Source organism: Eucyclogobius newberryi, unplaced genomic scaffold (assembly GCF_026437365.1).
Source record: "Eucyclogobius newberryi isolate DKJ021-1_F unplaced genomic scaffold, fEucNew1.0.hap1 SCAF_24, whole genome shotgun sequence".
In the NCBI taxonomy this organism is placed as follows: Eukaryota; Metazoa; Chordata; class Actinopteri; order Gobiiformes; family Gobiidae; genus Eucyclogobius; species Eucyclogobius newberryi.
This window is the reverse complement of record NW_027315879.1, coordinates 975251-1002976: the sequence shown is the minus strand read 5'-3', so window position 1 is coordinate 1002976 and position 27726 is coordinate 975251. Positions and strand designations below refer to the sequence as shown.

The 27726-nt window shown below is 43.4% G+C and overlaps 1 protein-coding gene across 1 annotated transcript in view; it reads left to right on the top strand.

The window, feature by feature from the left end:
* LOC140372504 (TBC1 domain family member 2A-like) overlaps positions 1-27726 on the top strand; it is a 54620-nt gene that overhangs the window by 793 nt on the left and 26101 nt on the right. The window contains exons 2-7 of the mRNA XM_072459615.1: positions 7-1604; positions 7371-7455; positions 15996-16107; positions 22429-22679; positions 23062-23231; positions 23470-23709. Coding sequence (XP_072315716.1) covers positions 66-1604; positions 7371-7455; positions 15996-16107; positions 22429-22679; positions 23062-23231; positions 23470-23709 — 2397 coding nt within the window. The 5' untranslated portion in view covers positions 7-65. The remainder of the gene's footprint in view (positions 1-6; positions 1605-7370; positions 7456-15995; positions 16108-22428; positions 22680-23061; positions 23232-23469; positions 23710-27726) is intronic.

The following is a 27726-nucleotide window of genomic DNA, read 5'->3' as shown; positions in this document are numbered from 1 at the left end:
TTCCAGGGTCCAGGAAGGGACCCTTCCTCTGCTCCATCAACATAAAAGCCCTGTGGAACTCTACTATGAGTTCTTCTGCAAAATCAAGTCCAGAACCAGAGCCAAGAGACCAGCAAACTCTGGACAGAAATCCTTCTGGACGGCCACAGGAAAAGGACAGAAAGCTAAGGCTGGATGAACGCAGTATCTTTAAAATAAACGTAACTCAATTAGAAATTAAGCCAAATGAACAAAATGCAGACAATCAAAACCAGTCAAATATATTTCAAAGCACGCAAACGGACAATACTGCAGGTGTGAAAGTTCAAGTTGAACTTGAAGCAAATTATATTTCTGGACCCCAAATTGATTCCTATTCTGTTCCTGCCACAGATGGACCCAGTTTGGAAAACACTAAAACCAACATGCAGAAATTTGGCTCAAGATGTGAGTTTTTCAAACTAAATCCTGCAAATTCTGTAAGTCAATTCCGTGAATTTGACAACAATGTTTTAGAAGATAAAATTGAGCCAGAATATATTCCTGAAATTGCACAACAGGAAAAGGTTCAAAATGAGAATCCCACCTTAAATGATGGACTGGAAACAAGAACCACTGTTGCAAAAGGTCAAGACTTACCTAAACATGATGTAGGAAATGTTACAAACAACAATATCACCGTAAAAGGTCAAGCAAATAAACTTAATCAAACTAAATGTGAGCTAGATGCCATGATGGGTGATAAATGCATCTTAAATGATGATTTGAGTGACTTTTGTCAAGGTGGAGAGCATGATCCAATCCAGACTAAATCTAAACTAGATGCTGCTGGAGACGAGCCTTCCATCTTAAAAGAAGTTATTTATTGTCCTACTTCAAAAGACCAAATTACTCCAGAATTTCTTTCTGAAAAGGAAGGAGATGTGGGCAAATCTGAAAGAGAAGAACCACATTTAGAAATATCTGAAAATGTAGTTGAAAAAGATGCAAAATATTCTGTACACTCTGAGGACGTTTATGCAACTTCTAAACCAGATAATGTTGCGTCAGAATTCAATACTGTCATAGACCCCTCCCCCTCTGCACAGGCCACGCCCTCATCAGCAGTGAGTACACCTTTATCAGAAGTTGGAAAACCTTATGAATCTGTGGGAACTGCTTCTGAGCCAAAGATCAAAAAACACTACTCAGAATTTACTCAAAAACAAATCCCACCCACCGCGGAAATGACAAGCTCCACCCCTTCAACTATAACCATACCCGTTTTTGACCAAACCACACCTATATCTTCTCAAAACATGCCTACTTTGTCTCAGACCCCACCCACAACCCCTCAAACCCTGGACCTTTCTTCCAAGACCACAGCATCTGATACTGGAACCATACCCCCATTCCCTGCCCCCTGTCTCCGTGGTTACCTGCTGAAACGGGGAGGGGCTCTGAAGGCGTGGAAGCAGCGCTGGTTTGTTTTTGAAGAGGAGACAAACGCTCTGGTTTACTTTAGGACGGCGCAAGATGTGACACCGCTGGGAAAGGTGTGTTTGAGCAACGCCTCCTTCACCTGCGAGGGGGCAGAGCCAGGACTCTTCTACTTGCACACACCTGAGAGAACGGTCATTCTGAAGGTAACACAACCTACAAATGAACAAATAAAACCTAAAAAACTGGAGACAACTCGAGTAAACCAAAACACATTTTCAATGATTAACCAATATCAAATATAAATGCTTATGTTTTTAAATCTTTTAAACAATAAATAAGCAATGTTTTTTTTAGTGATTTCCTATTACAAAGGAGGATTCTCAAAGGTGCATTTAAGCGTTTGCCAAATTATAAGTAATTTTGTTCTGTAAAATGTTAAATTTATGATTGTCTATCTGTCATAATCTTCCATTAAACAATTTTTTTTTTTTTAAATAGGTCAAGGTGAACTTAAAAGCACGGAGCTCCACTTCCTGCTCAATTCATTCTTATGGGGAATTAGCTGAGTCTTGTAAATATAAATGAATAATGAATGAAGACAAAGAGAGAGTCCCAGATGATAATCCCAGTTACATGTTCAGAATTTTACATCCCATGAAAATACTTCACCTGGAGACATCTATATGTTTATAAAAGTATGTGCTTTTGTCGCTAAGCTAATACTAACATAAAATAAATGGAATCAATAATGTTAAAAAAACAAAAAACTGAACTAACCTGTTTACAAAACGTTTGTGCGTTTTATATTTAAGTGAATGTGTGTTAGCCTTTAGCTCTGAGACTCTAAACACAGTTTTCACAGCAAATTCAGAGAATAAATGGATCGAGAAGTGAAGATCTACACTTTTACGGCAACAGGAACTAGGGCCTATCGTGAAAAGGGCCTGTAGTAAATTTAATTTTTGATTTTTAATATGTTGTGATATTGTGAGGTTAATGAGAATTTCTTCAGCGAATTCACACTTTTGACTAAATTCTGGAGGTTAGGATTTCTTTGTTTACAATCTTTTAAAGAGTCTATCTAGACTCCTGTGTATATCGTAGAATTACTAGTAGCGTAGTAGTTACGTGAAATGCAGCGTGACATGGCGTCATTGAGAGCTGAGGTGAGGGCAGAGAGCGTTAACTGCTTTGATAAAAAATAAGCTTATATGGCGGGCCTGAAGGTGGGGGGAGACAGCAGGGACACAACTGAGGTGTGATTCAGACAATAGGAATGAGTTACAGGAACTGAGAGCCGAGGTGAAGAAACAAGGCTATGAAGAGAAAGATTCTGGATTTGGAGTCCAGCTCCCGCAGAAACTATCTCAGACTCTGAAGGGTGAGAAGGGGGATCAACACCGAGGGCTTTCTGAAGAGGTGTATCCAGGACTGGAGTTGCGGTCCCTCCCATTACTACAGAGAGAGCAGGCCCGAAAAGACGGTTAGCTGATAAACCACGAGGCCTGATAATGCTGTTTCTTGACCACCATGAGAAGGAGTGCATCATGAAGACTGCCAAAGTTAAGGGAGACCCTTCAGTACAGTAAGGCAACACATACATATGTGGAAATTAAAAAGATATGAGGAGAAATTAATCAATTGATATCACAGGAAATAGAGAAGCTAATTCTCTTAAACAACAAAAGAGTGGATCAAAATGTTTGAGATTATTAACTAGGAAAACTTAGAAAACAACAAGTTGGACTTCAGATTTGTCATTAGCGTGGACATTCACTCTGTTGCTTAGACTTATGTTAAAATGCATCATGAATGTGATCAGAAAGTAAATGTATTTTTCAGTTTTCCCACAAATCCAATCTTCCACATTTGGCACTCAACTGAGTGGATACAACTTAGCACAGGCTTTATGTACTAAAGCAGACAGCCAACATGGAGCATAACATTTGAACAAACAAATCACATCTCTATCATCAGTCTCTTTAAATCAACAGAAATGTATCACCATGTCACTACAATCTGAACTCACATACTCCATCTCTTATCACTGTTCAGTTCTCTGTGTTTTGCATCTTCCTGAGGAGCATCTCTGCAGAAGTCACCAGAAGGGCCTTGTGGTTTATCTGCTGCTGGTCTTTTTTTGGCCCAGGCGATGTGCTCTTTCTAATGTAATGGGAGGGACAGCTACTCCTGATCCTGAAATTAGCTCAGGAATGACCTTCTCAAGAAAGTTAAGTATCTTTACCTTCTTCTCCCTCCGGTAGCCCTACTTCATATCACTCCAATTCCAGAATATTACTTTTCATATTCTTGACCTCCTTACGCAGTGCCACTAACTCGGCCTGCAGCACAAGCAGCTCATCTATGTTATTAGCAAATCATTTCCATGTGTTTTGAGACTGCCCTGTTGCTCAGAAATATTGGCCCAAAATCATAAAGAGCTGCAGACTATTTTTGACATTGCCATTCCATTTGAGTTTGGAACAATGCATTTGGGCTTAGGACACAAATCAATAGATTTATTTCATCTTCCTCTGGCTGCGTTCTGTTATTTGTTGTGTTTTATAAAATATCTTTTTGAAAATGGGAAAAAAACGGGAGAAAACAACAACCTAAAAGCCATCGATCCCTCCATCCATTTTCTGCCGCTTTATCCGGGGCCGGGTCGCGGGGGCAGCAGTCTGAGCAGGGACTCCCAGACTTCCTTCTCCCCAGACACTTCCTCCAACTCTTCCGGGGGGATCCCGAGGCGTTTCCAGGCCAGCTGAGAGACATAGTCTCTCCAGCGTGTCCTGGGTCTTCCCCAGGGCCTCTTCCCGGTGGGACATGCCTGAAACACCTCCCGAGGGAGGCGCCCAGGAGGCATCCGGAACAGATGCCCGAGCCACCTCAGCTGGCTCCTCTCGACGTGGAGGAGCAGCGGCTCTACTCCGAGCTCCCCCCGTGTGGCCGAGCTCCTCACCTTATCTCTAAGGGAGCGCCCAGCCACCCGGCGGAGGAAACTCATTTCGACCGCTTGTATCCGCGATCTTGTTCTTTCGGTCATTACCCAAAGCTCATGACCATAGGTGAGGGTAGGAATGTAGACCGACCGGTAAATTGAGAGCTTTGCCTTTCGACTCAGCTCCTTCTTCACCGCAACGGTCTGATCATTCCAGCTCTTATTGATGGCATCAATGTGTTGCCATTACTTGTTCCAGCTAGTGCCACTACTCCCATTGAGGGCATCAAGTGCTCCGAAGGGCACCAACCTGACCAGGCAGTTTGGACTGAATGACACAGGCTATTGTGCTGCTGTTGCAATGTTATTTTACAATTAAACAGGGAGCCTGTTTTTAGTTTTTAACAATTCAAACTAAGGCTCAAGTGTTGCCTCTCTCCATAGGCAAGGCATGTTTATTTGTAGAGCACAATTCGTACACAAGGCAATTCAAAGTGCTTCACACAACAGGGAAAAAATGCATTGAAATCACAAAGACATGATAGAAATCACACAACCTTCATTTCTATTCATTCAATTCAACAATTTCGCAGACATGAATCATACATTTTGTCCGTGCTTAGTGATCCACCAGATGGAAAAAACAAATCTATTGGCCCACACTGGCAGACACTCCAGACACTCTTTCCTATATTTATTTGACATTGCCATAGTGACAGGAGTCTACGGGATGGGCACATCGCTTTTAGATTGATTCTTTCCCATGTTTGACCGCCCCTACACGTCAACGCGCTATCTGCCTCTGCACACGTCTGTGCTGAGCGTATGTATCTTTTACAACGACTATCTCGTCAACGCTTGTGGAGCCAGTCTCGTCTGTCCCTCCCTAGATTTAGCTTTCACTAAACTAATGGTCCCAGACAAAACTCGACTAAAGTGTTAAAACGGTGGGCCAGGCTCTTTCTGGACTTTGCAGTGGCCTTAGTGCCGACTGACATCTGACCAGCATGTATTCTGACCCTCTCCCCAGGCACCTGCTCTGCTATGCGGCTGCGCTTGTACACCGGCACAATGGGCGTGTCCAGCAGAATTATTTAAATGTTCAATTGTAACTGCATCCAAATAGTAGTTTTAAAATTGTATTGTAAGATTTTCTCTAAAGAAAGACATTTATTTAAAAAAAATTAAAGGTGATATTTTCAGGCTATCCATCAAATTGTTTAAGTAAAATCAGTTTAAGACATAAGTAATAAGTGCAAATCAAATAATTTAATTCATATGCACAGCTAAACAAAACTGTTTTTAGCTTAGATATTAAAATTTCTAGAGTTGAACCTGTCTCACATCTTCAGAAAGACTGAAACCCAGATTCCCCATGTTTAGTCCTGACTCTGGCACCAGCAGGGGGCCGGTTCTCAGAGTCCAAGATGGTTCATATGGCACTAACATGTCCGAGATGTACTTTGGTGCTAGGCCATGGAGAATTGTACACAACCAAAGCTGCTTTAAAGCTTCTTTAAAGTCTATTCTCTGAGCCTGAAGCCAGTGCAGAGACCTGAGAACAGGACTAATGTGATCCTACTTCCTGGTTCTAGTCACTCGAGCAGCAGCGTTCTGGATGTACTGCAGCTGATTTACAGCTTGTTTGGAGAGGCCAGTGAGCAGGCCGTTACAGTAGTCTAGTCTACTGAAGACAAACGCATGGAAAAGTCTCTCCAAATATGGTTTGGACTTTATATTTTTTATGTTGGCAATATTTTTTAGATGGTATAAAGTTGCTGATGTTATTGATTTGACATGGCTGTTAAAGTTCAAGTCTGAGTCCATTATTACCCCCAGATTTCAAACTTGGTTTGTAGGTTTTATAGCGAGACACTGGAGGTGACCGCTAACACTTTCTCTTTGTTTTTGTCGGCCAAATACAATGATTTTAGTCTTGTCTGAGTTCAGCTGGAGAAAGTTGTTTTGCATCCACACACTGATCTGTTGGATGCATTGACAGAGTGAATCCACTGGTCCATATTCACCTGCCGACAGTGAAACATAGATCTGAGTGGCGTCTGCATAATTGTGATAGGACACTTTTTCGCTTCTTATCAACTGACCTAACGGCAGCATGTAGAGGTTTAACAGAAGGGGTCCCAGGATTGACCCTTGGGGCACCCCACAGGAGCATGTGGTCTGATACACAGTTACCAATTTCAACAAAGTACTTCCTGTCTTCCAGATAGGACCTTTACCAATTTAGGGCAATGCCAGGGATGCCCACCCAGTCCTCTAGTCTCTGTAAGAGGATCTCATTATCGACAGTGTCAAAAGCAGCACTCAGCCCTAACAGAATTAAGACTTAGGCTTTGCCCGTGTCCGTGTTCAGGCGGATGTCATTTGTCCCCTTGACAAGAGTGCTGTGATGAGGTCTAAAACCTGACTAAAAAATGTAAAATGAGTTGTTTATTAAGAGGAAATCTTTGAGCTGTTGGTAAACAACCTTTTCAAGGATTTTGCATCAAAATGGCAGATTAGAGATGGGCCGGTAATTACTCAGTACTGTGGCATCAAGACTGCTCTAGGCTTTATGACTGCAGTTTTCAAAGACATTGGGAATGTTCCAGATTGAAGCAGCATTTTAACTATGTGAGTGAGTGGTGCTAACAAACTGTTCAGCACAGACTTTAGAAATCTGGTGGGTAACACATCGAGGCAGCATGTAGATGATCTCCTGGACAGTTTTGTCAGTTACAGGTGTAAAGTGGGTTAGTGCTAAGTGTCTAGGTGGTTTTAGGGTTATTTTTTGCATTGTTGAATTTATAGAATTGTTAATGCCCTGAACATTCTCATTAATTATTAATGCAAACCAGGAGGTTCCATCCAGTGGGTGGGGCTTACTCAGAGTAGGTTAAGTATCTGAGGGCGCAGATTGATAATGAATCTTGGATGAGAGTCGAAACGTCTTGTTTTTCTAAAAAAGTGTCCAGATGATGTAACTGAATCTTTTTTTTACATTAAAAAGTTGTTACATGTGTTCCAGGCTCAGAGCGACAAGCTCAAGTTCTACTGGCTCCAACAACTGCAGCACCGACGATGGATACGCACACCAACTAATGATACTACAGGTACTGCTACTATCAAAACAACTACTTCTGTGTTTGCTGATACTTGTACAGCTAATACTGTATAGCTGTACTTCCTGGTTCCGAAGAGTGCACACGCTTTCTTGCTCGCTCCGCTTGCTATTGCTGCTTTCCCTATTTATTTTGCTTTTGAATCAGTTTTTGTCCTCCAAACATTTTTGCTTATGACTTTTTCTAGTAAACCAAGGATTTTAAGAACATTTGTACAGTTTTAACGACATATCTGATGCCAGCGACATGTCCGGGAAAATAAGGGAAAAAGACTGTGAACGCTGTCGGAAATATCAACAAGAAATTAATGAGCTGAAAACACATATATCTGTTTTGGAATCTGAAAAAGGTCTTCACGATACCATTCCTGTGTCCGGTGGTAAGAAGTCCACATTTTTTACAAGAAAAACTGCTACTTTCAACCTAAACAGTAGTGACTCTGTGTCGTTTCCAAAACTGTCTAAAAACCAGAAAGACCAGGCTATATCTTGGAACAAACTTGGGCCAAAGTCAAAACTATACAAAGATAACGAAAAGTCACCTAAAATACAGCTTACAAACAGATTTTTACCACTTTCAGAGACTGAATTCAATGAACGAAGGAAAAAATTAAAAGATGACGTGGCCAAAATCCAGCAGACAGAAGGAGGCGTCAAGGTCACAGAGTTGGTGCGATAAGTCACGTGGCGCATGAAAAGATCAACACACACTGTTTCCCACGCGCCACACTGAGTGACTTCCAAATGTTTTGGCTAAACATCGAGGAGTTAAACAGCTGATTGTGCATGTGGGTGCAGTGGATATACAACGAGAACAGACTGATGCTTTGAAAAGAGACATCTTTAAGTTATTCGACGTGCCTGATAAAGTGGAAATCAAAACATTCGTAAGTGGACCTTTTCCAAACATCGACAGGAAGATAAACAAGTTTAGCCGGCTGCTTCAGCTGAACACATGGCTGTCCAAAGAGTGTGCCCCTAGAGGACTGCGTTACATTGAGAATTTCTATCTATTCTGGAAACGAGAGGACCTGTTTAAGAGAAATGGCCCCCACCTCTGCAGAGGTGGAGTGAGGGTGCTGACAGAGAACCTGCTCCACGCAGATAGTTAGAGAAGAGAGGAATGAGAGAAGAATTCCTGCTCCATCAGCCAGAGACCGAGCCAATATTTCAACATCAACAGCACCACCACCACAGCCTCCACCAAAGGATTCATCAGCAGCCGCTCCATCACCACCAGAAAAAAGACTCAGCTCTAACTGCTCCACATTCCCCTCCACCGCCTCCAGCGAAGGACTCATCAGCAACAACACCACAGCAATCTTCAAAGGCCTTGGACCCATCTGTGACTGGCTCGACAACATCCCTGTCATCGCCCCTGCCTTCAGACCAGCCCTGGGTTCCCCCTGCAACATCTACTCCCACTACAGATTACTCACTCTCCTTCCCATCTCCACCCTCACCCATGGGCCTTCCCAGCCATTTTGAATGTCTGATCAAATCAGGCCTTAAGATGGCTCCACTCACGCCCAATATAGCAACATCAAGGGTTATGTCAATACTTATCAACTCTTCCTCGCACAAGCCGACACCAACAAAAGCCCCACCATCCATTCTCCCTCGTCCTTCACCTGGTCCCAAACTCTCCCCGGCTACAAAAGCCCCACCACCCATCCCACCTTGCCTTTCACGTGGTATCTCCCATAGATAGGATACACTGGGTCTCAGCGTTGCCGGGACTTATTGCCATATTAAAAATCAAACCAACCCGGGGCCCTATGTAAAAATAGCCCCTCCTAGTGCCATTTCTGTAGTCACATCATACAGATGGGGAAACAAAATGCGAGTCAAGCCCAGTACCACTGAAAGTCACACTGAAACTAGTCTGAAACTTGCTGTGCTAAATGTCAGATCCTTATGTAACAAATCACTCTTAATTAATAATTGTATTTCTTCTTATAATCTTGATCTTATGTTTTTAACAGAAACATGACTTGACAAAAACACAGGAAATGTAGTTCTGATAGAATCTGCTCCACCCAACTTTAAGTTTGAATCTGAAACACGAGAAAACGAAAAAGGGGGTGGAGTCTGTGCCATCTTTACAGATGAAATAATTACTCGCAGGTTGTTTTTTTGGGGTATTTTCATCATTTGAGTATGTCTCCTTTAAAATGGAGCTAAAACAGTCTCCAACCATTCTCTCTCCCCAGCACTGCCCAAGTTGTATTGATGATTTTACTGAGATGCTTTCAGTCGTATGTACAGACTTTGATGGTTTGGTCATTACAGGTGATTTCAATGTGCATGTTGATAATATTTATGACAGAAATGCTAAAGAGCTTGATGCTGTCCTTGAAACCTTCAGTCTCACTCAGCATGCGAAAGGCCCCACCCCACCGCAGAGGGCATACTCTAGATCTCATAATTACAAAGGGGGTAAATATTTCAAATGTCAATGTGGTCGATGCTGCTCTGTCTGATCATTTCTGTGTCTTCTTTGACCTGTCTGTTTTTCCCAAACCACCGGCTGGTCCTGCAGTTGTTCAAAGGAGACACATAAATGATGGCACAGGTGCACTGTTTATGGAACTGATAAACTTTGAAAATGTCTCATGTTCTAATGTAAATGATTTGTTGAACTCTGTTACATCTAGTGTTTTGAATGTTCTAGACACCATTGCCCCTATGAAGGCTAAAATGGTTAAAAATAAGCAAAAGGCGCCATGGAGAAATGATGATCTGGTCAGGGCACAGAAAAGGGAGTGCCGCCGGGCCGAACGGAAATGGCGCAAGTCAAAGCTCCAGGTTCAAAAAGAGATTTACAAAGAGAAGCTGAACATGTACAACCTCATTTTATGTAGAACTAGGGAAAGATATTTTTCTGGAATTATTGGAAGCTGCAGTAACAACTCGCGTGTCCTGTTTGCCACAGTAAACAGATTAACAAACCCCCCAGCTCAGCTGCCGTTAGAACTAATTTCCACATCCAAGTGTAATGAGTTTGCATTATTCTTTAATGACAAAGTTCAGGGCATCAAAAATGCTATAAATTCCACAATGCAAAAAATTACCCTAAAACCACCTAGACACTTAGAGCTAACTCACTTTGCACCAGTAACTGACAAAACTGTCCAGGAGGTCATTACCAGTCTGAGTTCATCTACATGCTGCCTCGATGTGGTACCCACCAGATTTCTAAAGTCTGTGCTGAACAGTTTATTAGCACCATCACTCACATAGTTAACATGCTGCTTCAATCTGGAACATTCCCAAAGTCTTTGAAAACTGCGGTCATAAAGCCTAGAGCAGTCTTGATGCCGCAGTACTGAGTAATTACCGGCCCATCTCTAATCTGCCCTTTTGGGGCAAAGTCCTTGAAAAGGTTGTTTACAAACAGCTCACAGATTTCCTCTTAATAAACAACTCATTGGATGTTTTTCAGTCAGGTTTTAGACCTCATCACAGCACTGAGACTGCTCTTGTCAAGGTGACAAATTACATCCGCCTGAACACTGACACGGGCAAAGCCTCAGTCTTAATTCTGTTAGATCTGAGTGCTGCTTTTGACACTGTCGATCATAGGATCCTCTTACAGAGACTAGAGGACTGGGTGGGCATCACTGGCACTGCCCTAAATTGGTTAAAGTCCTATCTGGAAGACAGGAAGTACTTTGTTGGAATTGGTAGCTGTGTCTCAGACCACATAACCCTGGCCTGTGGCGTGCCCCAGGGGTCAGTCCTGGGTCCCCTTCTGTTCAACCTCTACATGCTGCCGTTAGGTCAGTTGATACGCAGTGAAAATGTGTCCTATCACAATTATGCAGACGCCACTCAGATCTATGTCTCACTGATGGCAGGTGACTATGGACCAGTGGATTCACTCTCACTGCATCCAACAGATCAGTGTGTGGATGCAAAACAACTTTCTCCAGCTGAACTCAGACAAGACTGAAATAATTGTTCTTGGCCCACAGAAACAAAAAGAAAGTGTTAGTGGTCACCTCCAGAGTCTCGCTCTAAAACCTACAAATCAAGTTAGAAATCTGGGGGTACGTAAATTGACCGGTAAATCGAGAGCTTTGTCTTTCGACTCAGCTCACCACAACTGTACAATTCAGCAACCGCATCACTGCAGATGCTGCACCGATCTGCCTGTCAAGCCCCTCACTCGTGAACAAGAGTGAGGAACGCCTGGAACTTCTGTCCACAAAAACAATGAACAGAACCGGTGACAATGGATACTGTTGATACAATAGATACTTCTGATACCACTCAAGTGTTGACAAAATATTTTATCTTTGTCATTCTAAAAATATTTGTAACTTGATGATAACATTTCTAGATTTGATTTATTTTCTATTCATTCTACTGTGACAAATATCTATTAAAAGTACTGAAATTTTGGTTGAATAATAAAAACTAAACATAAATTAATGAAAGTGTGTTGGAGTTGTGAACGAGAGGGTCGCGTCTTCCCTACGCCTTCGGGTTGGGGACAGGTCTCTCACTGTTGTGTCGGCCTACGGGCCGAACAGCAGTGCAGAGTACCCGGCCTTCTTGGAGTCCTTGGGAGGGGTACTGGATAGTGCACCAACTGGGGACTCCGTTGTTCTACTGGGGGATTTCAACGCCCATGTGGGCAATGAAAGTGACACCTGGAGATGGGTTATCGGGAAGAACGGCTTCCCCGATCTGAACCCAAGCGGTGTTCAGTTATTTGACCTGCTAGTCACGGATTGTCCATAACGAACACCATGTTCAAGCACAAGGGTCCATCCAAGTGTCAACCAATCACCAGTTGTTGGCCAGAGTTGGATCCGCTGGCGGAGGAGGAAGCCAGACAGACTTGGCAGACCCAAGTGCATTCTGAGGGTCTGTTAGGAACGTCTTGCAGAGCCCTCTGTCAGTAGGGTCTTCAACTCACACCTCCGGGAGAGCTTCTCCCATATCCCGGGGGAGGCTGGGGACATTGAGTCCGAGTGGACCATGTTCTCGACCTCCATTGTCAATGCGGCTGCTCGGAGCTCTGGTCGCAAGGTGCCTGTTGTGGCGGCAACCCCCAAACTCGGTGGTGGTCACTGGAAGTAAGGTATGTCTTCAGGCTGAAGAAGGAGGCCTATCAGGTCACTTTGGCTTGTAGGACTCCTGAGGTCATTAACAGGTATCGGCAGGCCAAGCGGGCCGCATTTTGTACTGTCGCAGAGGCAAAAATCCGGGGCTGGGAGGAAATTGGGGAGGCCATGGAGGAGGACTACCGGTCGGCCCCAAAGAAATTCTTGCAAACCGTCTGGCACCTCAGGAGGGGGAAGAAGTGCTTCACCAACACCATTTACGGTGCGGGTGGAGACCTGCTGACCTCGACTGGGGATGTTGTCGGATGGTGGAAAGAATACTTTTGAGGATCTTGAGGAGAATCCGACTGATAGTCGAACCTCGGATTCAGGAGGAGCAGAGTGTTTTTCGTCCTGGTCGTAGAACACTGGACCAGCTCTATACTCTCCGTCGGGTGACTCAAAATGAGTTTCCTCGACCCGGCTGGGCGCTCCCTTCGAGATAGGGTAAGAAACTCAGTCACACGGGAGGAGCTCGGAGTAGAGCCGCTGCTCCTCCCCGTCAAGAAGAGCCAGCTGAGGTGGCTTGGGCATCTATTCCGGATGCCTCCTGGGTGCCTTGCTGGGGAGGTGTTTTGGGCATGTCCCACCGGGAAGAGGCCCCGTGGAAGACCCAGGACACGCTGGAGGGACTATGTCTCTCGGCTGGCCTGGGAATGCCTCGGGATCCCACCGAAGGAGTTGGAGGAAGTGTCTGTGGAGAGGAAGTCTGGGAGTCCCTGCTTAGACTGCTGCCCCCACGACCTGGCCCCGGATAAGCGGAAGAAGATAGATGAATGGAGTTGCAATCTTTTGACTTAGACTTAAGTAGGGGATATGGTTCCATTTTTCAGGGTCTTTTTTTAATAGTAGTAAAAAGACAAGTATAATACTTCTCTAGAATTGTTATAAGATCTCTATGAAGTACAACACCTAAATATCTAAGAGATTCCGTTTGCCATTTAAATGGTTAAATATTTCTAAAGGTCAGAGGGGGTTGTCAGTAACAAGGAATCTCAGTTTAAGTTTTTTCTACATTTAATTTGTATCCAGACATTGGACCAACGTCTTGAAAATTCATCACGTTGGGTATGGAAATTTCTGGGTCGGATCTACAGCAGGCAATTTTGTGATCAGTCCCATCAATTCTATCACCGCAAACTGTTTTTGATTGTCTAATTTTTCTTCTATTAAGAGTGTTTTTACAAGAGTTTTTGTTTATAAGAGTTCTTCTATTAAGAGTGTTTTTTAAACTTCCTATAAGTTATCTGTCCTTTTCCTCTGTATCTACCTGCATTGCAACAAGGACATTTCCCCATGTGTGGACAATAAAGGAATATCTTATGTTATCTTAATAAAATGGGCCAATGGTTCCAAATACAAAGCAAATAGGAGGGGAGACCAGGCACAGCCCTGCCTGCCTTTCCAGAGTAAGTGGATTTGTCAGATGACCATTGATTTTAATTCTTCATGTTGGACCATCGTGAAGAGCCCCAATGTTTTTTACAACTAAATCGTTAATTTGAAATTTGTTTAAAACACTTTAAATAAATAAGGCCACCTAACAGAATCAAAAGCCTTCTCATTATCCAAACTAATTATTATGGCTTTGTTTTCTTGTTTTAGTATATGATTTATAATGTGTCAGGATCTTATGTTGTCTTGTGTTTGTCGTATGGTAATGAATCCTGTCTGATCTTTGTGGATTTAGTTTGTTCCATTCTTTTGGACATAATTGAGGTGTATATACGACCACATTCAGAATAGAAAATAGGTCTATATGATGAGGCACAGTCCAATCGGTCCTTCCCTTCTTTTGGTATCAGGGATATGATGGCCTCTTTCCAACTAGGAGGGGTCTGAGTTTTCTTAAGTGTCCAGTTAAGAGTTGTCAAAAGGAAAGGAGTAAGTGTGTCTTTTAAAGCTTTATAGCACCCTGAGGTTAACCCATCGCTCCCCGGAGATTTATTGTTATTTAATCTTTTGATTGTCATTTCAGCTCCTAACGTTCTTGGACATTTTTTCCTTAAACAAAGTGTCAGTAAGCAGGCTGGCATTGAACCTCCTCAGTGTGTTTTTTCATCTTTTCTCCAATTCCACAGAAATGTAGATATGAGCATGATCACTTAGGTCAATTGTGCCTGATATGGTCATTTTAGATCTGCCTTTACTGGGAACAAAAAAACTAAAATGTAGTCTATTCTGGAATAGATTGTTTGTAGATTAGAAAAATGGATGTACTGGCGTGACCTAGGGTTCATCTCCCTCCATACGTCAATCAATCCTATATTTTTTGTACAAAACGCTCCGGCGCGTTTTCTAACCAACACATCTAGACGTCAGCACATTACCCCGGTTCTTTTTACTCTTCACTGGCTTCCCGTTTCTTTTAGAATTGATTTTTGAAAACAAACATACACCAGAACCATAGGAACACAAAAGAACTGAAAGGGTAAAAAAAGAAAACAAAAGGGTTCATGCTGGAAACGGGCATCGAACCTAAAACTTGATCAAAAAAGGTCTTAAAGGGAGGGAAGTCCAATCCTAATGAAGGCCCCCCCAAAAAATTATCCCCAGGCACTCCTGACTTGATTTGACCTCATTAACTCACCACACCCCCGATGCATTCTGTAAGTATTTTCCAATTTCCCACAAATCCAATCCCCCACATTTTGGCACATCGATGAGTAGATATATTTAGTACAAAAGCAGACAGCCACCATGGAGCATAAAGTCTGATGTTAAAAACAAATAAATCAGTCTCTTCAAATTAACAGAAATGTATCACCATGTGACCACAACACAAACTCACATGCCCCACGCTGGTGGCTCCATCTCTCATGTTGTTTAGTTCTGTGTTTTGCATCTTCCTGAGGAGCACCTCTGCTTCTCCTGGTGTTCTGAGCACATGTTTTTTTTTACCTTCAAAAGTCACCAGTAGAGTCATATTTTTGTACAATACCATGTAAAGCACTTTTGCCCGTTTACAATGATAATGTTCAGTTTTCCTACTACAAACTAGTATGCATGGGACGTGCTTCGCACGGCCTTACGGACCTAATACGCCTCTCGCCAGCTTGTGGCGCTCGGGCCTAATAATAATAATACCCATACCGGGCTACATCTGGTTTATAGATATGTTTATATATTGCTCCTGTTACTCCTCCTGCTCCTGTTACTCCTCCTGCTCCTGTTACTCCTCCTGCTCCTGTTACTCCACTCTCTGTTCTGGTTAAGGGTGTGCATTGATCTGATTAAGTTATTTGGTCCTAGTTTAGAGTAGACCTTATTGACTCCTGGATTTGACCTGGTTTGCATCTATCTTACATCTGTTTTGCATCTGATTTAGTCGTATTTGAAGCACGTTTTGTCGGGGCTTAGCCTAAAATATTTTTCAATGATAGTCCCAGCTTATTATAGTTCTTCTCTTGTCCTGTAGGGGAAGAGCTGTTCCCTGAGCTGCAGTGTGCGGAGGAGGTGAACACAGATGAGGCCGCAAGTCAGCCTCTTCTTCTTCAGTTCAGCCTCAAGCACCCTCTCATCGAACTACAGTGAGTCCCCGGACACTGCATCCTTAGCCCTAGCCCCTGCGTCCCTGGTCTTAGCCCTAGCGTCTCTAGCCCTAGCGTCCATAGCCCCTGCGTCCCTATTCTTAGCCCCAGGCCCTGTGTCCCTAGTCCTAGCCCCTGCATCCCTAGTCCTAGCCCCTGCATCCCTAGTCCTAGCTCCTGCATCCTTAATTCTAGCCCCTGCGTCCCTAGTCCATGCCCAAGCCCCTGTGTCCCTAGCCCAATCCCCTGCATCCCTAGTCCTAGCGTCCCAAGTCCTAGCCCCAGTGTCCTTACCCCTACCTTCTTATTCCTGCCATTGTCCTTATCCCTGCCTCCAAGTCCCTATCCAATCAATCCAATGTTATTTGTAGAGGACATTTCACAAACAGTCTCCAAAGTGCTGCACAATGTACAAAACAAGCACAAGCTGTCACGGGTATGGTGAGGACCCAAATGCAACACTGGCAGACGGAATATCACTTGGTAATGACCTTTATTTATAACAGTGGATTTTAACAGTTTATACAAAGTCCTTAGATCATTTAGCTGGCAGACAGGTCTAGTGGTAAGTTGTTTAGCCACAGAGGCGAGCAGGCGTCTTACCAAGAGGGAACAGGCGAAAATCATGGTCAAAGAAAGAAGGCTGAGGTAATATCCAGGGCAGAGACGAGGCAGGCAGGTCAGGGACAGGCGAGGTCGGCAACAGGGAATAAGTCCGGGGAAAACCGCTGGAAAGTCAGGCATGACACGAGAACAATCTGGCACCAAAGCAGAGACAAGAACAGGCTTAAATGCAGCCAGAGCTGTATCAGGCGTGGCGAGTTGGCCTGATGACGAGGCGTGGCCAACCGGCAGAGTGGAGTAGAGACAGGTGTAGGGATTGGGTCTGATGTGATGTGAAAGTTTGAGGCTGGCTACAGAAAAGGCCCGGTCGCTTCGGCTTTTGAGTCTCGTTTATTTGGAAAATATATTGTCCAGTCCATGAAGCGGACACAAATAACTGTAATATGTTCTCTACGAAGTGTGGCAGTTAAAAGACCTGCTGCGGAATTTTGAACTAACTGTAAGCGTGACAGGTTAGCTTGGCTGATCCCAGTGTACAGTGCATTACAGTAGTCAAGACGTGTAGAGATAAAAGCACGGATGGCCAGCTCTGGGTCGCTAAAAGATTAAACCGATTTGAGTCTAAATAAAAGCCTGAGGTGAAGAAAACTAGATTTAACCATGGCATTATCTGCTTAGCAAACTTAAAATCTCCATCAATGATGACGCCAAGGTTGGTGGCTGTAGACTTGATGTATCACTATTTTTACTGGCAGATAGACTTGGGAATCATCAGCATAAAAGTGATATGATATCACATATTTTCTATAAATTTGACCAAGTGGCAGGAGGTACAAAGAATTAAGAATAGGTCAGAGAATAGGGGGGTCAGCCAGGTACCACTCCAATGCCGTTTTTCCCTGACACCCACACAAAGCTCCAAGCAAGATAAGAAAATGTTGTCTGTGTCAAAAGCAGCTGTTAGGACTAAAGGAAAAGAACAACTGCACTCCCAGAATCAGCCATTACAAATAGATCATTAAAAACCTTTAAAAGTTCAGATTCTGAGCAATGAAATGACTTATAACCTGATTGATAAATGTCCATTACATTGTGTTGATGTAAAAAGGCCGTGGCTACAGAGCCGCGGCGCTGTCAAATAGCCCAGCAGTTTCAAGAGCCGCGGCACGGCCATATAGCCTCATGCCTAACCCTAACCTTAACCCTAACCCTAACCCTAACCCTAACCCTAACCTTGACCCTAACCTGGCGCGGTCTAACCCGGCACGGTCAAATAGCCCAGCAGTTTCAGGAGCCGCGGCACGAAATAGCCTAGCAGTTTCGGTCGCGCGGCTCTGTAGACACCCCCATGTAAAAAAGACTTTAGCTGAGTAAAGACACTTTTTGCTGAAATCTTTGACAGAAAAGGATTAAACCAGCACCTAAGTCCTTACTCCTGTCTCTACATCCCTAATCTTGCCCCTACATGGGGGTCCAGCGGGTATATTTTTGGGAGTTTGTGCATATATCAGTAGCGTGCCATGATTTTTAAGGGCAAGCAGACTTGGGGTGGCCATCAATAATTAGTTAGATAACATTTGGCGTTAAAATCACTGAACTTCAATTCAGCAGTTTTTCTCTACACACAAAAGACAAAAAATAGTCGAGCAGGTCTTGAACCCAGGTCTGTCATGTATGAACTTGTTACTTATCCTACTGAGCTATACCTCAATGCTTCTAAATTGAATAGAATGCTACACAAGACATGTGAGTCCATGCACTGTGGGTGGAGGGGAAGTGAGCTTGTTATCTCAAACAAATACTAACAACCCATCACCAGCAGAGGGAGCACCTCATCAGCAACCCAACTGCAAATTTAAATAATTACAATTTACAGCATTCTTACAGACAGATCACTAGTGACTACCCTCCTGATTAGGGCTGGGTATTGTATCGGGATACGATATGTATCCCGATACAGGGGTCGCGATACGATACGTATCCCGATACTTGTATATTCCGATACAATTCCCTCATTACGATACGTAACCCGATACATTTTTGAAAAAAGGGTCTTAAAAATGTACCAAATGGGTAATGTTTTTACTCTGGATAAGAAAATGTATGAAACTTCATGTTTATCCACAAAGCACTTGCTTATAAATCCATTCTGCTCTAATAACTTCGTACATCCAACCAACTGATCCAAATAGAAATATATGAAACACATTCTAGTAAAGTATTGAATGTTTCTTGCCAAGAAAGTCTCTGTTTGTCCCTGGCTGTGGCTCCAGCGTACCACACGGTGATGGAGGAGGTGAGGATGGACTCAATGATGGCCGTGTAGAACTGCACTATCATCTCCGCTGTCAGATTGGCTTTCCTCAGCTGCCGCAGGAAGTACATCCTCTGCTGGGCCTTCCCAGTGAGGGAGCTGATGGTGGCCCCCCACTTAAGGTCCCGGGTGATGGTGGTGCTGTTAGGGAAAATATCTGCAAATAATGACCAAAAAAACTTGATTAGAACAGAGTTTGTCTTTCTCAAAAGGTGGATCTTTATTTACTCGTGCACAGTAAATACCCACTGTCCTTACTGTCCTTAACAATGGAATCCGTCCCTACTCCCCAGAACAAATGACAAGACACATGCTTTGAAAGGCAGTGGCGTAAACTGCCACGTACGCACAAAACCCCAATCAAATCAGCTCCAAAAGGAGATAAGTGAAAGCATCACTGATGTGACGATTCGAGCTTCTTATTCAGAAGTCCATCGAAGATGTTTTCACACATAATCAAGTCCTGACGCATTTATTGGCCTTAACCTGGCTGATTAAGAGGCGCCGGACCGCATTTATCAGTAACTCATATTCTTATATCATCTGTACACAGGAAAACAACATAGATAGGTTAGACATGACATGTCATGACCTATTTTTCCACAACAGTGCCGAGAAAGCGGAGGGAGTCCACAGTGGAGATGGGGGAGTCTGAGATGGTGAGGGGGGTCTGGGGGTCTGTGACTTTCCTGAAGTCCACGATCATCTCCACTGTTTTCTGGGCGTTGAGCTCCAGGTTGTTACCACTGCACCAGGACACCAGCCGGTCCACCTCCTCCCTCCTGTAAGCAGATCCCCGTCCGAGATGAGCCCGATGAGGGTGATGAGGTTGATTAGTTTTACAGAGTCGTGGCTGGAGGTGCAGCAGTTTGTGTAAAGGGAGAAGAGCAGGGGAGAAAGTACACAGCCCTGTGCTGATAGTCCGCATGTCCGAGACATTCTTCCCCAGCCGCACGCACTGCCTCCGATCCGTCAGGAAGTCGGTGATCCACCTGCAGGTGGAGTCAGGCACGTTGAGCTGGGAGAGCTTGTCCTGGAGCAGAGCAGGGAGGATGGTGTTGAATGCAGAGTTGAAGTCCACAAACAGGATCCTGGCGTAGGTTCCTGGGGAGTCCAGATGATGCAGGGTTGTGCCAGGTTGATAGCGTTGTCCACAGACCTGTTGGCTCTATAGGCGAACTGCAGGGGGTCCAGCAGGGGGGAGGTGAAGGACTTGAGGTGGGGGAGGACCAGGCGCTCAAATGACTTCATGACAACAGATGTCAGCGCCACAGGCCTGTAGTCATTAAGTCCAGTGATCTGGGGCTTCTTGGGAACAGGGACAATGATAAACGACTTGAAGCAGGCTGGGACATGGCATGACTCCAGGGAGGTGTTAAAAATGCCAGTGAAGACAGGGGCCAGCTCTCCTGCACACTGTCTTAAGGTGGCCGGGGTGACATCGTCTGGTCCAGCAGCCTTTCGCGGGTTGGATTTGCGGAATAGTCTGCACACATCCTGTTCCTGAACTGTGAGAGTGGTGAGGGAGGTGGGGGGGACCGGGGTTAGGATGGCAGAGGTGGGCACAGTGGGGGAGGGGGTGTCAAATCTGCAGTAGAATTAATTTACTTGTTGCGCCAGTTTTATATTGTCCACAAAAGGGGGGGCGCGGGGCTTGTAGTTTGTGAAAAGTCGGAGCCCACTCCAGACAGTTGTTTGAGAACTACTGCTTCAGACGTGTATCGTAATGGGCTCTAGCTCTCGACACCTCTCTGCTAAATCCGTATTTTGCCTCGTTGTAGGGTTCTCTGTCGCCGGCCCTGTGCGCTGCCTCCTTCTGCTGCCTTAACTGCCTCAGTTTTGGTGTGAACCAGGGTTTGTCATTGTTGAAGGTGACTTTGGTGTGTGTGTATAATGCTATCCTCACAGAATCGAAAGTATGACGTCACAGTGTCCGTGTACTCATCCAAACTGTCTGTGGCAGCTCTGAAAACCTCCCAGCCTGTATTGTCCAAACACGCACGTAGCTCCTCCACTGCCTCATTGGTCCACCTCTTGGAAGTCCTCACTACAGGTTTGGAGAGCTTCAGCTTCTGTGTGTACGTGGGGATTAGGTGAACCATGACGTAATCAGACGAGCCCAGCGCGGCCCGGGCCACAGCACGGAAGGCATTATTGATTGTTGTGTAACAGTGATCCAGCGTGTTCTGCTCTCTGGTCGGGACTTTAATAAGCTGTTTGTACTTTGGTAGTTCGTAATTGAGGTTTCCCTTGTTAAAATCGCCCAGGATAATACACAGAGTCCGGGAAAGAGTTCACACTTTGGACGTGCTCTGCGAGTGTGCGCTCGGCGGGATGTAAACTGGAATCAGAATGAATGAGGTGAACTTGCGCGGCGAGTAGAATGGTTTGCAGTTGATGAATAGATATTCCAGATCAGGAGAGCAATACTTGGAGATCACAGACACGTCTGAACACCAGGCTCTGTTTCTATAAAAACAAATGCCGCCACTGCATCCCTTTCCGCTCAGCTGTTTTAGACGGTCCGCTCGGAACAGCTGGACTGCGCCATCTGGGACGGATTTGCTGAGCCACGTCTCCGTAAAACACAACATGGGGGAGGTTGAGAAATCCTGGTTCCGTCTCATCAGCAGCATCAGTTCGTCCAGTTTGTTAAGTGAATTCACGTTAGAGAGGAAAATTCCCGCTAATGGCGTACGTGCTCCGCGCGTTCTCAGGCGCACGAGCGCCCCGGCCTGTCTTCCTCTTCTGCGGCGTCTCACTGTTTTAGCCAAAAGGAGGTCTATTTCTGCAGCAGATGACAAAAAAACTGGAGCTAGATCCATAAGGGTTTTGGTCCGGATGGATAGGAGCTCTTCACGGTGTAAGAGTACGCACACACACAATTTACAAACAAAAACAAACACGGAGCTTCGAATCACCGCGGCCGCCATCCTTAAACACTAATACAATAATGATGTGACAATGATGTGGTTCTTATCCAATATCTTGAGTGCTTGAGTGCTCTCCAGGGCTCTGGGACGTGCAAGTCGGATCACAGCCGACCCTTCTCACCCTGGACTATTTGAGCCACTCCCCTCAGGCAGGAGGTCCATCCAGACCAGAACCTCCCGCCACAGTTTCTTTCCCTCTGGCGTTGGACTCATGAACACTTCTTAAACACTGTCACTTTAACCATCATTTAATCACTCACTGCACTGTTCACTTTCTGCACTACATCTGTAACTCAACTGTAAATTTGTGTACATATTAAGGCAATTTTTTCATTTTTTTATCTTTTTGCTTATTGTTATTTTTATCCCGTAGCAATTTTAAATTATTTCTCTTTTTGACTTATTCATTGTTCATTGTTTTATGTTGCACCAAATCACTAAGACAAGTTGCTATGTTTGTAAATTCTGTTCATTCACAATGGCAATAAACCTTTTCTGATTCTGAAACAGGAACTCAGTGCAGAGTCTGAAGAGGCGTTCATCCAATGAGGCATGCCAGAGTGTTTTTTATGTACCAGCCCCGTCCCTGACTTTGACCACTACATCATCAGCCAATCAGAGCGTGGGAAATACACCCACAATTGGGAATAGAAAAGGTTCCACGGCAGCCTATAGAAATGCACAAATGGCAAAAGATCAAAATGAAGAAGACATAAGGGCCAATCAAAAAGGAGACACCACCAATCGAAAATGTAGTTCTGGTAAGTCCTGACAGCATCAACTTTTACACCAAGCTTCAAAGATGCGGTTCATTTTCTATAGAGCCGGGTAATTAATCAAAAGATTGATAGATTGAGTTATGTGAAATTGTTAATTATTTGGGAGGGGCACAGTCATTCCTCTGTCAGTATAAACAGGAAGTTTGGAGCAGAAGTCAGACTTTGTAGGAAGATATCTGAATATTATTTGTTTTAAATGGCATTGATTGAAAGTCTGTACTGTTTATGTTTATGAAATCATTAATAAAAGCCTTTTTATTTTGTTTTTTAAAAGACCAAATTAAATCAAATCAAAAGATCAAGGTATTTTTTTTCCTTATCGCCCGGTTCAAGTTTCTAAGCTGTACTTTGTTTGGTCTAACAGGACTTATTCAGGCCACGCCCACACCATCTCAAGCCCTCCTCACTATCCCTCAAACCACATCCACTTTAGGTCATGTGACCCTGAGGAAAAGCAGCCGTTCATTTCTCAGAAGAAACACATCCTCCTGGAGTGAGAGGAGCAGACTGCAGCAAGAACTACAGGACCAGAAGGTACGGAACTAGGGCTAAACCAGGACTTTACAAGGACTAAATATAGCAGACTGCAATTAGAACTACAGAAAGGTTCTAAACCAGGGCTAAACAACAAAAGCAGACTGCAACTGGAACTACAGGACACAAAAGTACTAACAAGATAAAAATCAGGCTGTAAATTTGACATTTACACAGCAGCTAGACCAGGACTGGACTGGAGTCGAAACCAGAGCTAACTTATCCCTGATCTTGTCAGGACTTGGTGGCAGTTTTACAGACAGCTCTGGAGCTGTGTCAGTCGGAGAGGCGGTCTTGTGAGACGAACCAGACAGATCTTAACTGGACTGCAAATGACCAAGACCTGAGGAGGGACCTGGAACAGACTAAAATCCAGCTGGAGGATCTCAAGTCAAGCCTGGACCAGAAAGACCAGACCATCCAGGACCTGCAAAAAGAAGTCATTGAATTGAGTGAGAAAAACCATGTCAAACAGCAGGTGAGTAGTAGTAGTAGTAGTAGTAGTAGTAGTAGTAGTAGTAGTAGTAGTAGTAGTAGTAGTAGTAGTAGTAGTAGTAGTAGTAGTAGTAGTAGTAGTAGTAGTAGTAGTAGTAGTAGTAGTAGTAGTAGTAGTAGTAGTAGTAGTAGTAGTAGTAGCAGTAGTAGCAGTAGCAGTAGCAGTAGCAGCAGCAGCAGCAGCAAGGCAAGTTTATGTGTAGAGCACAATTTGTACACAAGGCAAAATGCTTCACACAACAGGAAAAATGCATTAAAATCAATCAAGAGATGACAGGAATCACTAAACAGATTAAGACATAAAAGAGAAGAGAGCAAAGAAAATATTTCTGGTCATATGCACAGCTAAACATCCTCATTATTCTGGCCGAGAAGGAGAGTCTAAGTACAGCTTGGGGCTGGGACATAGCCGAGTCCCTATTTTTCACCGTCGCTACATAGACCTGAAACAAAGATTCCCAATGTTTAGTCCCGACTCTGGACACTAGCAGGAGGCTCGTCCATGTTTAGCCCTGACTCTGGAACCAGCAGGAGGCTGGTCCATGTTTAGTCCTGACTCTGGGCACCAGCAGGAGGCTGGTCCCTGAGGTCCTCAGAGTCCGAGATGGTTCATATGGATCTAATATGTCTGAGATGTTTGGTGCTAGGCCATGGAGAGACTAATGGGATGGTACTTCCTGGTTCTAGTCAGGACCCAAGCAGCAGCGTTCTGGATGTACTGCAGCTGTTTTACAGCTCGTTTGGAGAGGCCAGTGAGCAGGCCATTACAGTAGTCTAATCTATGGAGACAAACGCATGGATAAGTCTCTCCAAATCTGATTTAGACCTTATACTTATAATTTTGGCAATGGTTTTGCTGATGTTAATGATTTGACGTGACTGTTAAAGTTAAAGTCTGAGTCCATAATTACCCCCGGATTTCTTACTTGATGTGTATGTTTTAGAGCGAGACTCTGGAGGTGACTGCTAACACTTTTTCTTTGTTTTCGTCGGCCAAAGACGATGATTTCAATCTTGTCTGAGTTCAGCTAGAGAAAGAAGGAGATCATGGGTTCGATTCCCGGACCAGACCAACATCACATGATCTCTCTGGGTGGAGTTTGCATGTCCTCCCCGTGTTACCGTGGGTTCTCTCCGGGTTCTCCGGCTTCCTCCCACCGTCCAAAGACATGCATGTGTTAGGTAAAAATTGGTAACTCTAAATTGGCCCTAGTGAATGAATGTGGGAGTGAACTGTCTGTAATGTCTCTGTGTTGGCCCTGCGACAAGTTGGCCACTGTCCAGGATGTACCCCGCCTAAGGCCCGAAGTCACTGGGATAGGCTCCAGTCACCCGCGACCCCGAAAGGGAACAAGCGGTAGAAAATGGATGGATGGATGGATGGACACTGGGAGAGCATTCTCCCGAACAGCACCCCGACTCTGGAACTCCCTCCCCCGACCTGTCCGCCACTCTCCCTCACTCACAACATTCAAATCCCGCCTAAAAACATACCTCTTCACCCAAGCCTATGACCTCTCCTACCCCTAGCCTCCTCTACCCCATTGCCTACTCTTCTACCCCCTGTTACATCCCCATCTTTTTCTTTCTACTTCTTCTGTCTTGTTCATTTTATCTGTATATTATTGTGTATTGTACGTGCTGTCCCCCCCTGTCTGTAACCCCCCCTTTTTTTTATATATATGTTCAGCGTCTTTGGGTCACTGAAAAGCGCTATACAAATAAAAGTTATTATTATTATTATTATTATCTGTTGGATGCAGTGAGAGTGAATCCACTGATCCATATTCACCTGCAGTCAGTGAAACATCGTCTGAGTGTCGTCTGCATAATTGTATATATGTTGTGTGTATATATATATATATATATATGTGTATATATATGTATATATATATATATATATATATATATATATGTATATATATATATATATGTATATATGTATGTATATATATATATGTATATATGTATGTGTATATATATATATATATATATATATATATATATATATATTGTATGTAGATTTTTTTATTTTTAGTTTTTTTTAAATTGAATATTTTACATTGACTGTATAAATACATATTTTAAATACACATTTACAACTGAATAGATTAACTAAACACACTTTATTTCCACTTTTGGTAATGATAATGTAATGACTTAGAGGCAGATACCTTTTGTGAGAAAATACATTTGACATAGAATTAATTAATGAAATATTACAGATATCAGATTGTAAAGAGCAAAACAAAAATCTCAGTCGTACTGTACCTTATAGTGCATAGTAGCAATTACTACATTAAGGGAAAAATGCTTAGTGTTAGCCTTATCCAGGAAATAAACAAAACCAAAAAAACACTCCTCTTTGATGTGTTTGTAGTCAAGCTAACGGAGTACGGAGTTTGACAAATCACAAGGCTCAGATTGATACGAAATCAGCCACTTTCACTTTAACAGCAAACAGAGCTCATTCTGAATCGTTTTGGATGTACTGTGGCGTAACCACAACGCTAAAATTGGCAGTGGAGAAACTTTTACATGGTTACTATTATTACATGGTGTATAGGCCTAAACATACTATTACATGGTGTATAGGCTTAAACATACTATTACATGGTGTATATGTCTAAACATACTATTACATGGTGTATAGGCCTATCCACCATCAAGAAATTTTAATATTGGCTTCCCAAAACTGAATGGAAATGATAAATAAACACAAAGACATTTAAATGTATTACCAATGGGCACTGTATAATACACAATAATGAAAATGTGAAAATTTTTAGCTAATGGCAGTATAATACTGAAATCATTTGGATACATCAACTCTTCTTGGTCTTTTCATCCATTGGACAGAGGCAGCCTCATAGTCAAGACCATAGTTTGGACCTTCAGTTCCAGGAGCATCAGGTTCTCCAGCATCTTTGTTGACAGGGAATTCTTTGACTTGGTCTTTATTCTCCCTAAAGTGGAGAACTCCCTCTCACAATATGAAATTGTGAGATGACCACATTTCAAGAGGATGCTCTAGTGCAGTGATTCCCAACCGGGGGTACTGCAGGGGGTACATGACAAATCCAAGGTAGGTAATGATACAAAAATCGAAGTAACTGATATAATAATCCCGTCAAAAATTATGTTTCTCCACGGAGACAATAGTACACTGGTCTTCATAGGCAGACTGCCCGCAAGATGATCTAGACCGCACGTTAATCTCTCAAAGTTTGCCGCAACTATACGATGGTCTCTGATAAGACTGTCTTCAGTTACATGACTTTATTGTAATGACTTACAATAGCCACGATGTCAACATAGAGTTTTCAGTCAGGGTGCACAAACATACAATTGAAAACCAAGACCATGAAGTCAAGCGTTCTGGGATGCTTGTTTGTATTGTATTTTATACATATACGTGTATAATAAACACATTCATAGGCGGAAAAGCAGGGGTGGCTATATAAAAATACACTATTTAAAAAAGAATGCGGTGCTTCTGTGATGCGTCACTACCGCGGTGCTCTGTGCTACTTTGCGACAGCTCCGCCGTGACATGAGAGCCCTGGTTCATCTGAAAAACGTCTCTGTCAAAGCAGGACCGTGTGATGCTGGAAATAACAGCTTCATTGATGATTTGGTGTAAATGTAACATGCGTAAGGACCGTGTGCTTGGAAGTCCACTCGACAACGATGAATGCGTGTTTTGTTCCTGGTTTTAAGTTGAAATGCCTGTTTAAAGGGACTTACTCAAAGGGGCTCTAGTTGTTTTTAGTTAAGAGGCCATATATTGCAAAAACAGGTTGATTATTTTGAATTCATGTTTATTTATTTGTTTATGTTACATATTATTATTCGTTTTTATGATTGAGTTAAAATTAAGACAATGCCTGAGAATTTAATGTTAAAATAAAATTCTTTTCATTGAATCATCAATTAGGTTATGTTCTATTTCTCTACTAATAATGAGTGAGGGGGCACTCATGGTATGACAAAAAGGCTC